General features: G+C 39.7%; 1 protein-coding gene across 1 annotated transcript; it reads left to right on the top strand.

Moving 5' to 3' along the window:
• Positions 1 to 3,429: 3,429 nt before the first annotated feature.
• LOC121855045 (protein kinase 4-like) lies at positions 3,430 to 11,918 on the top strand. Its single transcript, XM_042349871.1, has 3 exons — positions 3,430 to 3,624; positions 4,281 to 4,613; positions 11,694 to 11,918. The coding sequence occupies exons 1-3, from the start codon at positions 3,430 to 3,432 to the stop codon at positions 11,916 to 11,918; spliced, it is 753 nt and encodes a 250-aa protein (XP_042205805.1).
• The last annotated feature ends 515 nt before the right edge of the window (positions 11,919 to 12,433 follow it).

Raw genomic sequence — 12,433 nt, 5'->3', positions numbered from 1 at the left:
ATAGTGCTAGTGTTGTAGTGAACATATAGTACTTGTGCAATGAACATGTAGTACTAGTGTTATAGTGAACATATAGTACTTGTGTAATGAACATGTAATACTAGTGTAGTGAACAAATAGTACTTGTGCAATGAACATGTAGTACTAGTGTTGTAGTGAAATTAGAGTACTTGTGTAATGAACATGTAGTACTAGTGTTATAGTGAACATATAGTACCTGTGTAATGAACATGTAATACTAGTGTAGTGAACATATAGTACTAGTCTAATGAACATATAGTGCTAGTTTTATAGTGAAGATATAGTACTTGTGTAATGAACATGTAGACCAGTGTTATAGTGAAGATATAGTACTTGTGTAATGAACATGTAATACTGGTGTAGTGAACATATAATACTAGTGTAATGAATATACAGTCCTAGTGTTGTAGTGAATATATAGTACTAATGTAATGCACATGTAAAACTAGTGTAGTGAACATATAGTACTAGTGTAATGAACATGTAGTACTAGTGTTGTAGTGAACATGTAGTACTAGTGTTGTAGTGAACATGTAGTACTAGTGTAATGAGCATGTAATACTAGTGTTGTAGTGAACATGTATTGCTAGTGTTGTAGTGAACATGTAGTACTAGTGTAATGAACATGTAGTACTAGTATTGTAGTGAACATATCGTGCTAGTGTTCTATTGAACATGTAGTACTAGCGTAATGAGCATGTAATACAAGTGTAGTTGTGAACATGTAGGACTAGTGGTGAAGTGAAAATGTAGTACTAGTGTTGTAGTGAACATGTAGTACTAGTGTAATGAACATGTAATACTCGTGTAGTGAACACGTAGTACTAGTGTTATAGTGAGCATGTAGTACTAGTTCTGTAGTGTACATGTAATACCAGTGTTGTAGTCAACATATAGTACTAATGTTGTAGTGAACATGTAGTATTATTGTTTTAGTGAACATATAGAACTAGTGTTGTAGTGAACATGTAGTACTAGTGTTGTAGTGAACATATAGTACTAGTGTTGTAGTGAACATGTAGTACTAGTGTTGTAGTGAACATGTAGCACTAGTGATGTAATGAACATGTAATACCTGTGTTGTAGTGAAGATGTAGTACTAGTGTTGTAGTGAACATGTAGTACTAGTGTAATGAACATGTAAATACTAGTGTTGTATTGAACATGTAGTCCTAGTGTTGTAGTGAACATGTAGTACTAGTTCTGTAGTGTACATGTAATACCAGTGTTGTAGTCAACATATAGTACTAATGTTGTAGTGAATATGTAGTATTATTGTTTTAGTGAACATATAGAACTAGTGTTGTAGTGAACATGTAGTACTAGTGTTGTAGTGAACATATAGTACTAGTGTTGTAGTGAACATGTAGTACTAGTGTTGTAGTGAACATGTAGTACTAGTGATGTAATGAACATGTAATACCTGTGTTGTAGTGAAGATGTAGTACTCGTGTTGTAGTGAACATGTAATACCAATGTTGTAATGAACATGTAGTACTAGTGTTTTAGTGAGCATGTAGTACAAGTGTTGTATTGAACATGTAATACTAGTGTTGTAGTGAACATGTAGTACTAGTGTTGTAGTGAACATGTAGTACTAGTGTAATGAGCATGTAATACTAGTGTTGTAGTGAACATGTATTGCTAGTGTTGTAGTGAACATGTAGTACTAGTGTAATGAACATGTAGTACTAGTATTGTAGTGAACATGTCATGCTAGTGTTCTATTGAACATGTAGTACTAGCGTAATGAGCCTGTAATACAAGTGTAGTTGTGAACATGTAGTACTAGTGGTGTAGTGAACATGTAGTACTAGTGTTGTAGTGAACATGTAGTACTAGTGTAATGAACATGTAATACTCGTGTAGTGAACATGTAGTACTAGTGTTTTAGTGAGCATGTAGTACTAGTGTTGTATTGAACATGTAAATACTAGAGTTGTTTTGAACATGTAGTCCTAGTGTTGTAGTGAACATGTAGTACTATTTCTGTAGTGTGCATGTAATACCAGTATTGTAGTCAACATGTAGTACTAATGTTGTAGTGAACATGTAGTATTATTGTTTTAGTGAACATATAGAACTAGTGTTGTAGTGAACATGTAGTACTAGTGTTGTAGTGAACATGTAGTACTAGTGTTGTAGTGAACATGTAGTACTAGTGTTGTAGTGAACATGTAGTACTAGTGATGTAATAAACATGTAATACCTGTGTTGTAGTGAAGATGTAGTACTCGTGTTGTAGTGAACATGTAATACCAATGTTGTAATGAACATGTAGTACTAGTGTTTTAGTGAGCATGTAGTACAAGTGTTGTATTGAACATGTAATACTAGTGTTGTAGTGAACATGTAATACTAGTGTTGTAGTGAACATGTAGAACTAGTGTTGTAGTGAACATGTAATACTAGTGTTGTAGTGAACACGTAGTACTAGTGTTGTAGTGAGCATGTAGTACTAGTGTTGTAGTGAATACGTAGTACCAGTGTTGTAGTGAACATGTAGGACTAGTGTTGTAGTGAATACGTAGTGCCAGTGTTGTAGTTAACAGGTAGTACTAGTGTTGTATTGAGCATGTAGTACTAGTGTTCTACTGAACATGTAGTACTAGTGTTGTAGTGAGCATGCAGTACTAGTGTTCTAGTGAACATGTGGTACTAGTGTTGTAGTGAACATGTAGTGCTAGTGTTGTAGTGAACATGTAGTATTAGTGTTGTAGTGAACATGTAATACCAGTGTTGTAGTGAACATGTAGTACTAATGTTGTGGTGAACATATAATACCAGTGTTGTAGTGAACATGTAGTACAAGTGTTGTAGTGAACATGTAATACTAGTGTTGTAGTAAGCATGTAGGACCGGTGTTGCAGTGAACATGAAGTACTAGTGTTGTAGTGAACATGTAGTACTAGTGTTGTGGTGAACATATAATACCAGTGTTGTAGTGAACATTTAGTACTAGTGTTGTAGTGAACATGTAGTACTAGTGTTGTAGTAAGCATGTAGGACCGGTGTTGCAGTGAACATGAAGTACTAGTGTTGTAGTGAACATGTAGTACTAGTGTTGTGGTGAACATATAATACCAGTGTTGTAGTGAACATTTAGTACTAGTGTTGTAGTGAACATGTAGTACTAGTGTTGTAGTAAGCACGTAGGACCGGTGTTGCAGTGAACATGAAGTACTAGTGTTGTAGTGAACATGTAGTACTAGTGCTGTATTGAACATGTAGTACTAGTGTTGCAGTGAACATGTAGTACTAGTGTTGTAGTGAACATGTATTACTAGTGTTGTAGTGAACATGGAATACCAGTGTTGTAGTTAACATGTAGTACTAGTGTTGTAGTGAACATGGTCATAAAAGTTAACATTTCTTGTATAACATATCGTTAAGGTTCAGTTAAAGATAATGTTGTGTTCCCTGCAGGACCCAGAGAACATGTGGGCCTACGAGGTAGACGCCAGGTCGACAGGGGACAAAAAGTCTGCCCGGGAGGAGCGTCGAGGAGACGTAGTGGTGGGCCAGTACAGCGCCATGGACCCTGATGGTTCTCTCTGCGTCGTCGACTACTCTGTAGCTCCCGACACTGACTTCCAGGCCACTGTTACCAAGCAATCCACCCATGAAAACTTCCAGAGCCAAAGCCAATAGCACCAGCAAAGGCGCAACCAGTTCCAGAATCAACAGACCCGCCGCGACCAGTTCCAGAACCAACAGAACCGCCGCAACCAGTTGCTGAACCAACAGAGCCGCCCCGACCAGTTCCAGAAACAACAGAACCGCCCCGACCAGTTCCAGAACCAACAGAGCCACCAGGCCAGTTCCAGAACCAACTGTCTACCCGCGACCCATTCCAGAACCAACTGTCTACTCGCGACCAGTTCCAGAACCAACAAAGCCGCCCCGACCAGTTCCAGAGCCAACAGAGCCGCCCCGACCAGTTCCAGAACCAACTGTCTACTAGCGACCAGTTCCAGAACCAACAAAGCCGCCGCGACCAGTTCCAGAACCAACAAAGCCGCCCCGACCAGTTCCAGAGCCAACAGAACCGCCCCGACCAGTTCCAGAACCAACTGTCTACCCGCGACCAGTTCCAAAACCAACAAAGCCGCGGCGACCAGTTCCAGAACCAACAGAACCTCCCCCACCAGTTCCAAAACCAACTGTCTACCCGCAACCAGTTCCAGAATCAAGTGAACCGAGATCAATCTTCTCTGAATATTAGACAGTAATCACAGAGAGACAACCAGTATCAACAGAAACGCAACCAGTATCAACAAGACCGCAACCAGTATCAACACAACCGTAACCAGTACCAGCTGAATCATTACCAACAGAACAGCAACTACTACCAGGAGAACCGCAACCAGTACCAGTCCAACTATCGCACGAGTACCAACCAATACAACCACAACAACCAGTCCAACAACCTCCACAACAACAGGTACATCTCACAGAGTTACGGCTCCACCAACAACAACCACAACTACAACCAAAACTCACACCTCAACTCCAACCTTTTCAACCTGGAATACAACCAACAACTCTCCCGGTTATCCACCAACAACCACAACCAGTACGGAAGGAGCCAAGTTAGTGTGGTTCCTGCTGGAAATCACAAGTATCGACTACAACAAATGAACCACTGGCAACACTAAATGGTTGTGAGAATGTCTTTACTCTGTATAAACTGTCAATATAATACTATGGTACTGTATTTTTATGTATTTCTCGCTAAACAAAGCAGAATGTATTAATGTTTTTTATCTGATTGACGCTATTGTATGTTTCTGTTGTGTTAATGAATGATGTTAAAGTGTTGGTGAGAGTAAACACTAATATGCAGAATAGGTCAAGTGTTGGTGAAAGTAAACACTAATATACAGAGTACGTCAAGTGTTGCTGAGAGTAAACACTAATATACAGTATACGTCAAGTGTTGGTGAAAATAAACACTAATATACAGTATACGTCAAATGTTGGTGACAGTAAACACTAATATACAGTATACGTCAAGTGTTGGTGAGAGTAAACACTAATATACAGTATACGTCAAGTGTTGGTGAGAGTAAACACTAATATACAGTATACGTCAAGTGTTGGTGAAAATAAACACTAATATACAGTATACGTCAAATGTTGGTGACAGTAAACACTAATATACAGTATACGTCAAGTGTTGGTGAGAGTAAACACTAATATACAGTATACGTCAAGTGTTGGTGAGAGTAAACACTAATATACAGTATAGGTCAAGGCATGGTGATATTGGGGACTAGATGGGGTGTATACTTGACTGTTTTTGTAATAGATATGATACCGGTACACATACAGGTTCACATACCGGTACACATACAGGTACCCATACAGGCACACATACCGGTACACATATAGGTACACATACAGGTACACATACAGGTACACATACCGGTACACATACAGGTACCCATACAGGCACACATACCGGTACACATATAGGTACACATACATGTACACATATAGGTACACATACCGGTACACATAGAGAGACTTAGGTAACGTAGTACCGAGGTAGATTTATGTGTGTGTGTGTGTGTGTGTGTATGTGTGTGTGATATTAGCTGGTCTTTGCTATCACAACAGTTACGGCTGGAGATGACGGAAATGAAAACATATCTTATCCCGATTCATGATAGCATGTAGATATGTGTGTGTGTGTGTGTGTGTGTATCTTTCAACTGTACCTGTATCTATCTCTTAACTGTATCTGTCTCTCAACTATACCTGTATCTGTCTCTTAACTCTATCTGTATCTGTCTCTTAACTGTACCTGCATCTGTCTCTTAACTGTACGTGTATCTGTCTCTTAACTGTACCTGTATCTGTCTCTTAACTCTACCTGTATCTGTCTCTCAATTCTACCTGTATCTGTCTCTAAACTGAACCTGTATCTGTCTCTTAACTCTACCTGTATCTGTCTCTCAACGGTACCTGTATCTGTCTATTAACTCTACCTGCATCAGTCTCTTAACTGTACCTGTATCTGTCTCTTAACTGTACCTGTATCTGTCTCTTAACTGTACCTGTATCTGTCTCTTAACTGTACCTGTATCTGTCTCTTAACTGTACCTGTATCTGTCTCTTAGCTGTACCTGCATCTGTCTCTTAACTGTACCTGTATCTGTCTCTTAACTGTACCTGTATCTGTCTCTTAACTGTACCTGTATCTGTCTCTTAACTGTACCTATCTGTCTCTTAACTGTACCTGTATCTGTCTCTTAACTGTACCTGTATCTGTCTCTTAACTGTACCTGTATCTGTCTCTTAACTGTACCTGTATCTGTCTCTTAACTGTACCTGTATCTGTCTCTTAACTGTACCTGTATCTGTCTCTTAACTGTACCTGTATCTGTCTCTTAACTGTACCTGTATGTGTCTCTTAACTGTACCTGTATCTGTCTCTTAACTGTACCTGTATCTGTCTCTCAACTGTACCTGTATCTGTCTCTTAACTGTACCTGTATCTGTCTCTTAACTGTACCTGTATCTGTCTCTTAACTGTACCTGTATCTATCTCTTAACTGTACCTGTATCACTACCCTTATGTATTACTTGTACCAATACCTATAGTTACTATATATGCTGATCTACCTATATAACCTAATTCATTTGTCCATCTATTTATATATCTATCTACTTTATTAGGCTTTATATAAGGATTAACACAAACAAACAAAAAACGACATTTTATCACATTATTTAAAAAAAAAACATACAAAATCTTCTTTTTTTTCAATAATATTCATCGGGGGAGAAGATGAGATCAGACCCCTTGAGATAAGCCGTCCCTAACCGTAGTCCTGACACTACGATGAATTTTATTACATTAGACAAAATGCTGGTCGATTGTGCCGTCCCTTCCGATCCCTCGCAAGGAGGACTCTGCGTGACAGCAGATTTCACCTTTGGGGCGACACAGCTCTTCCCTTGGGAGGGGATGTAAGGAGGACTCTGCATGAAAGCAGATGTCACCTTAGGGGCGATACAGCTTTTCCCTTGCGAGGGGATGTAAGGAGGACTCTGCATGACAGCAGATGTCACCTTAGGGGCGACACAGCTCTTCCCTTGGGAGGGGATGTAAGGAGGACTCTGCATGACAGCAGATGTCACCTTAGGGGCGACACAGCTTTTCCCTTGCGAGGAGATGTAAGGAGGACTCTGCATGACAGAAGATGTCACCTTAGGGGCGACACAGCTCTTCCCTTGCGAGGGGATGTAAGGAGGACTCTGCATGACAGCAGATGTCACCTTAAGGGCGACACAGCTCTTCCCTTGGGAGGGGATGTAAGGAGGACTCTGCATGACAGCAGATGTCACCTTAGGGGCGACACAGCTTTTCCCTTGCGAGGGGATGTAAGGAGGACTCTGCATGACAGCAGATGTCACCTTAGGGGCGACACAGCTTTTCCCTTGCGAGGGGATGTAAGGAGGACTCTGCATGACAGTCTTCCTTTCAGTGACAGTTGGGAAAGAAAGCTGCTGGAGGGAAGACTCTAAACGTCTAATAACTTCACAGAGATCAGGCCGATCTACTGGGTTCTGCTGTAGCATATCTAAGAATAATTGTCTGGTGCCGGGCGGCCACGCCTTTAGGTGTCGGTCACTCAATAATGTCTCAGTAACAAAATTAAGGGTGAACCCCAAAGAGAAAACATCAGCCTTGGGGTGACATGGGTGACCAGCAAGGATCTCTGGGGCATAAAAGGGAAAATCACTTGGTGATCCAGAGATATTTGTCAACTCTCCCACGGCTGTAGAAAGCCCAAAATCGATGATGTGAGCCGTGAAGATACCATCGGCTGTGTTCTCTTCTATTAACACATTATCTTCCTTAAAATCGTTATGGACAACGCCCTGACCGTGAATTTCGTCAAGGCTTCGCGCCACGGCGATGTAGATTTGAATAATGTTGGCCGCTGTAAGCAACTTAGGGTGATTGAGTATATCAATGAACGTCCTTCCCTTGCAAAACGACATAACAAGTATGGGCTCATCCGTGGCCCACGTTATGATGAGGGGAGCACCGCCGGCACCGTTTACTTTTTGGGTTATCTCCCTTTCTATGTTGAAATACTTCAGATATTCCGTTTTCAAGCCTTTTTTTATGCACACGAGTTCCCCATTGAATTCGGCCAGGAGGCTGAACGCAAATGCCCCGCTACCCAATTTTTTCTGGATTTTTACAACGCTTAAGAGTTATTTGCTTGTATAACTTTCCATCTTGTTTTAACAAAACGTAAAATTTTATGAAGTACAATTTCAATAACTTTATCGTATAATATACATTATATATTTATATAGTAAGAGGTTATGTGAACATTTAGTACTAGTGTAATGAACATGTAATACAAGTGTAGTGAACATATAGTACTTGTGGAATGAACATGTAATACTAGTGTAGTGAACATATAGTACTTGTGTAATGAACATGTAATACTAGTGTAGTGAACAAATAGTACTTGTGCAATGAACATGTAGTACTAGTGTTGTAGTGAACATAGAGTACTTGTGTAATGAGCATGTAGTACTAGTGTTATAGTGAACATATAGTACCTGTGTAATGAACATGTAATACTAGTGTAGTGAACATATAGTACTAGTCTAATGAACATATAGTGCTAGTTTTATAGTGAAGATATAGTACTTGTGTAATGAACATGTAGACCAGTGTTATAGTGAAGATATAGTACTTGTGTAATGAACATGTAATACTGGTGTAGTGAACATATAATACTAGTGTAATGAATATACAGTCCTAGTGTTGTAGTGAACATATAGTACTAATGTAATGCACATGTAAATCTAGTGTAGTGAACATATAGTACTAGTGTAATGAACATGTAGTACTAGTGTTGTAGTGAACATGTAGTACTAGTGTTGTAGTGAACATGTAGTACTAGTGTAATGAGCATGTAATACTAGTGTTGTAGTGAACATGTATTGCTAGTGTTGTAGTGAACATGTAGTACTAGTGTAATGAACATGTAGTACTAGTATTGTAGTGAACATATCGTGCTAGTGTTCTATTGAACATGTAGTACTAGCGTAATGAGCATGTAATACAAGTGTAGTTGTGAACATGTAGGACTAGTGGTGAAGTGAACATGTAGTACTAGTGTTGTAGTGAACATGTAGTACTAGTGTAATGAACATGTAATACTCGTGTAGTGAACACGTAGTACTAGTGTTATAGTGAGCATGTAGTACTAGTTCTGTAGTGTACATATAATACCAGTGTTGTAGTCAACATATAGTACTAATGTTGTAGTGAACATGTAGTATTATTGTTTTAGTGAACATATAGAACTAGTGTTGTAGTGAACATGTAGTACTAGTGTTGTAGTGAACATATAGTACTAGTGTTGTAGTGAACATGTAGTACTAGTGTTGTAGTGAACATGTAGCACTAGTGATGTAATGAACATGTAATACCTGTGTTGTAGTGAAGATGTAGTACTAGTGTTGTAGTGAACATGTAGTACTAGTGTAATGAACATGTAAATACTAGTGTTGTATTGAACATGTAGTCCTAGTGTTGCAGTGAACATGTAGTACTAGTTCTGTAGTGTACATGTAATACCAGTGTTGTAGTCAACATATAGTACTAATGTTGTAGTGAACATGTAGTATTATTGTTTTAGTGAACATATAGAACTAGTGTTGTAGTGAACATGTAGTACTAGTGTTGTAGTGAACATATAGTACTAGTGTTGTAGTGAACATGTAGTACTAGTGTTGTAGTGAACATGTAGTACTAGTGATGTAATGAACATGCTATACCTGTGTTGTAGTGAAGCTGTAGTACTCGTGTTGTAGTGAACATGTAATACCAATGTTGTAATGAACATGTAGTACTAGTGTTTTAGTGAGCATGTAGTACAAGTGTTGTATTGAACATGTAATACTAGTGTTGTAGTGAACATGTAGTACTAGTGTTGTAGTGAACATGTAGTACTAGTGTAATGAGCATGTAATACTAGTGTTGTAGTGAACATGTATTGCTAGTGTTGTAGTGAACATGTAGTACTAGTGTAATGAACATGTAGTACTAGTATTGTAGTGAACATATCATGCTAGTGTTCTATTGAACATGTAGTACTAGCGTAATGAGCCTGTAATACAAGTGTAGTTGTGAACATGTAGTACTAGTGGTGTAGTGAACATGTAGTACTAGTGTTGTAGTGAACATGTAGTACTAGTGTAATAAACATGTAATACTCGTGTAGTGAACATGTAGTACTAGTGTTTTAGTGAGCATGTAGTACTAGTGTTGTATTGAACATGTAAATACTAGAGTTGTATTGAACATGTAGTCCTAGTGTTGTAGTGAACATGTAGTACTAGTTCTGTAGTGTGCATGTAATACCAGTATTGTAGTCAACATGTAGTACTAATGTTGTAGTGAACATGTAGTATTATTGTTTTAGTGAACATATAGAACTAGTGTTGTACTGAACATGTAGTACTAGTGTTGTAGTGAACATGTAGTACTAGTGTTGTAGTGAACATGTAGTACTAGTGTTGTAGTGAACATGTAGTACTAGTGATGTAATAAACATGTAATACCTGTGTTGTAGTGAAGATGTAGTACTCGTGTTGTAGTGAACATGTAATACCAATGTTGTAATGAACATGTAGTACTAGTGTTTTAGTGAGCATGTAGTACAAGTGTTGTATTGAACATGTAATACTAGTGTTGTAGTGAACATGTAATACCAGTGTTGTAGTGAACATGTAGAACTAGTGTTGTAGTGAACATGTAATACCAGTGCTGTAGTGAACACGTAGTACTAGTGTTGTAGTGAGCATGTAGTACTAGTGTTGTAGTGAATACGTAGTACCAGTGTTGTAGTGAACATGTAGGACTAGTGTTGTAGTGAATACGTAGTGCCAGTGTTGTAGTTAACAGGTAGTACTAGTGTTGTAGTGAGCATGTAGTACTAGTGTTCTACTGAACATGTAGTACTAGTGTTGTAGTGAGCATGCAGTACTAGTGTTCTAGTGAACATGTGGTACTAGTGTTGTAGTGAACATGTAGTGCTAGTGTTGTAGTGAACATGTAGTACTAGTGTTGTAGTGAACATGTAATACCAGTGTTGTAGTGAACATGTAGTACTAATGTTGTGGTGAACATATAATACCAGTGTTGTAGTGAACATGTAGTACTAGTGTTGTAGTGAACATGTAGTACTAGTGTTGTAGTAAGCATGTAGGACTGGTGTTGCAGTGAACATGAAGTACTAGTGTTGTAGTGAACATGTAGTACTAGTGTTGTGGTGAACATATAATACCAGTGTTGTAGTGAACATTTAGTACTAGTGTTGTAGTGAACATGTAATACTAGTGTTGTAGTAAGCACGTAGGACCGGTGTTGCAGTGAACATGAAGTACTAGTGTTGTAGTGAACATGTAGTACTAGTGCTGTATTGAACATGTAGTACTAGTGTTGTAGTGAACATGTAGTACTAGTGTTGTAGTGAACATGTATTACTAGTGTTGTTGTGAACATGGAATACCAGTGTTGTAGTTAACATGTAGTACTAGTGTTGTAGTGAACATGGTCATAAAAGTTAACATTTCTTGTATAACATATCGTTAAGGTTCAGTTAAAGATAATGTTGTGTTCCCTGCAGGACCCAGAGAACATGTGGGCCTACGAGGTAGACGCCAGGTCGACAGGGGACAAAAAGTCTGCCCGGGAGGAGCGTCGAGGAGACGTAGTGGTGGGCCAGTACAGCGCCATGGACCCTGATGGTTCTCTCTGCGTCGTCGACTACTCTGTAGCTCCCGACACTGACTTCCAGGCCACTGTTACCAAGCAATCCACCCATGAAAACTTCCAGAGCCAAAGCCAATAGCACCAGCAAAGGCGCAACCAGTTCCAGAATCAACAGACCCGCCGCGACCAGTTCCAGAACCAACAGAACCGCCGCAACCAGTTGCTGAACCAACAGAGCCGCCCCGACCAGTTCCAGAAACAACAGAACCGCCCCGACCAGTTCCAGAACCAACAGAGCCACCAGGCCAGTTCCAGAACCAACTGTCTACCCGCGACCCATTCCAGAACCAACTGTCTACTCGCGACCAGTTCCAGAACCAACAAAGCCGCCCCGACCAGTTCCAGAGCCAACAGAGCCGCCCCGACCAGTTCCAGAACCAACTGTCTACTAGCGACCAGTTCCAGAACCAACAAAGCCGCCGCGACCAGTTCCAGAACCAACAAAGCCGCCCCGACCAGTTCCAGAGCCAACAGAACCGCCCCGACCAGTTCCAGAACCAACTGTCTACCCGCGACCAGTTCCAAAACCAACAAAGCCGCGGCGACCAGTTCCAGAACCAACAGAACCTCCCCCACCAGTTCCAAAACCAACTG

The sequence above is a fragment of the Homarus americanus genome, unplaced genomic scaffold (genome assembly GCF_018991925.1).
Source record: "Homarus americanus isolate GMGI-L3 unplaced genomic scaffold, GMGI_Hamer_2.0 scaffold8005, whole genome shotgun sequence".
Taxonomy (NCBI): Eukaryota; Metazoa; Arthropoda; class Malacostraca; order Decapoda; family Nephropidae; genus Homarus; species Homarus americanus.
The sequence above is the reverse complement of the archived record's forward strand: the minus strand, read 5'-3'. Positions and strand labels throughout refer to the sequence as shown.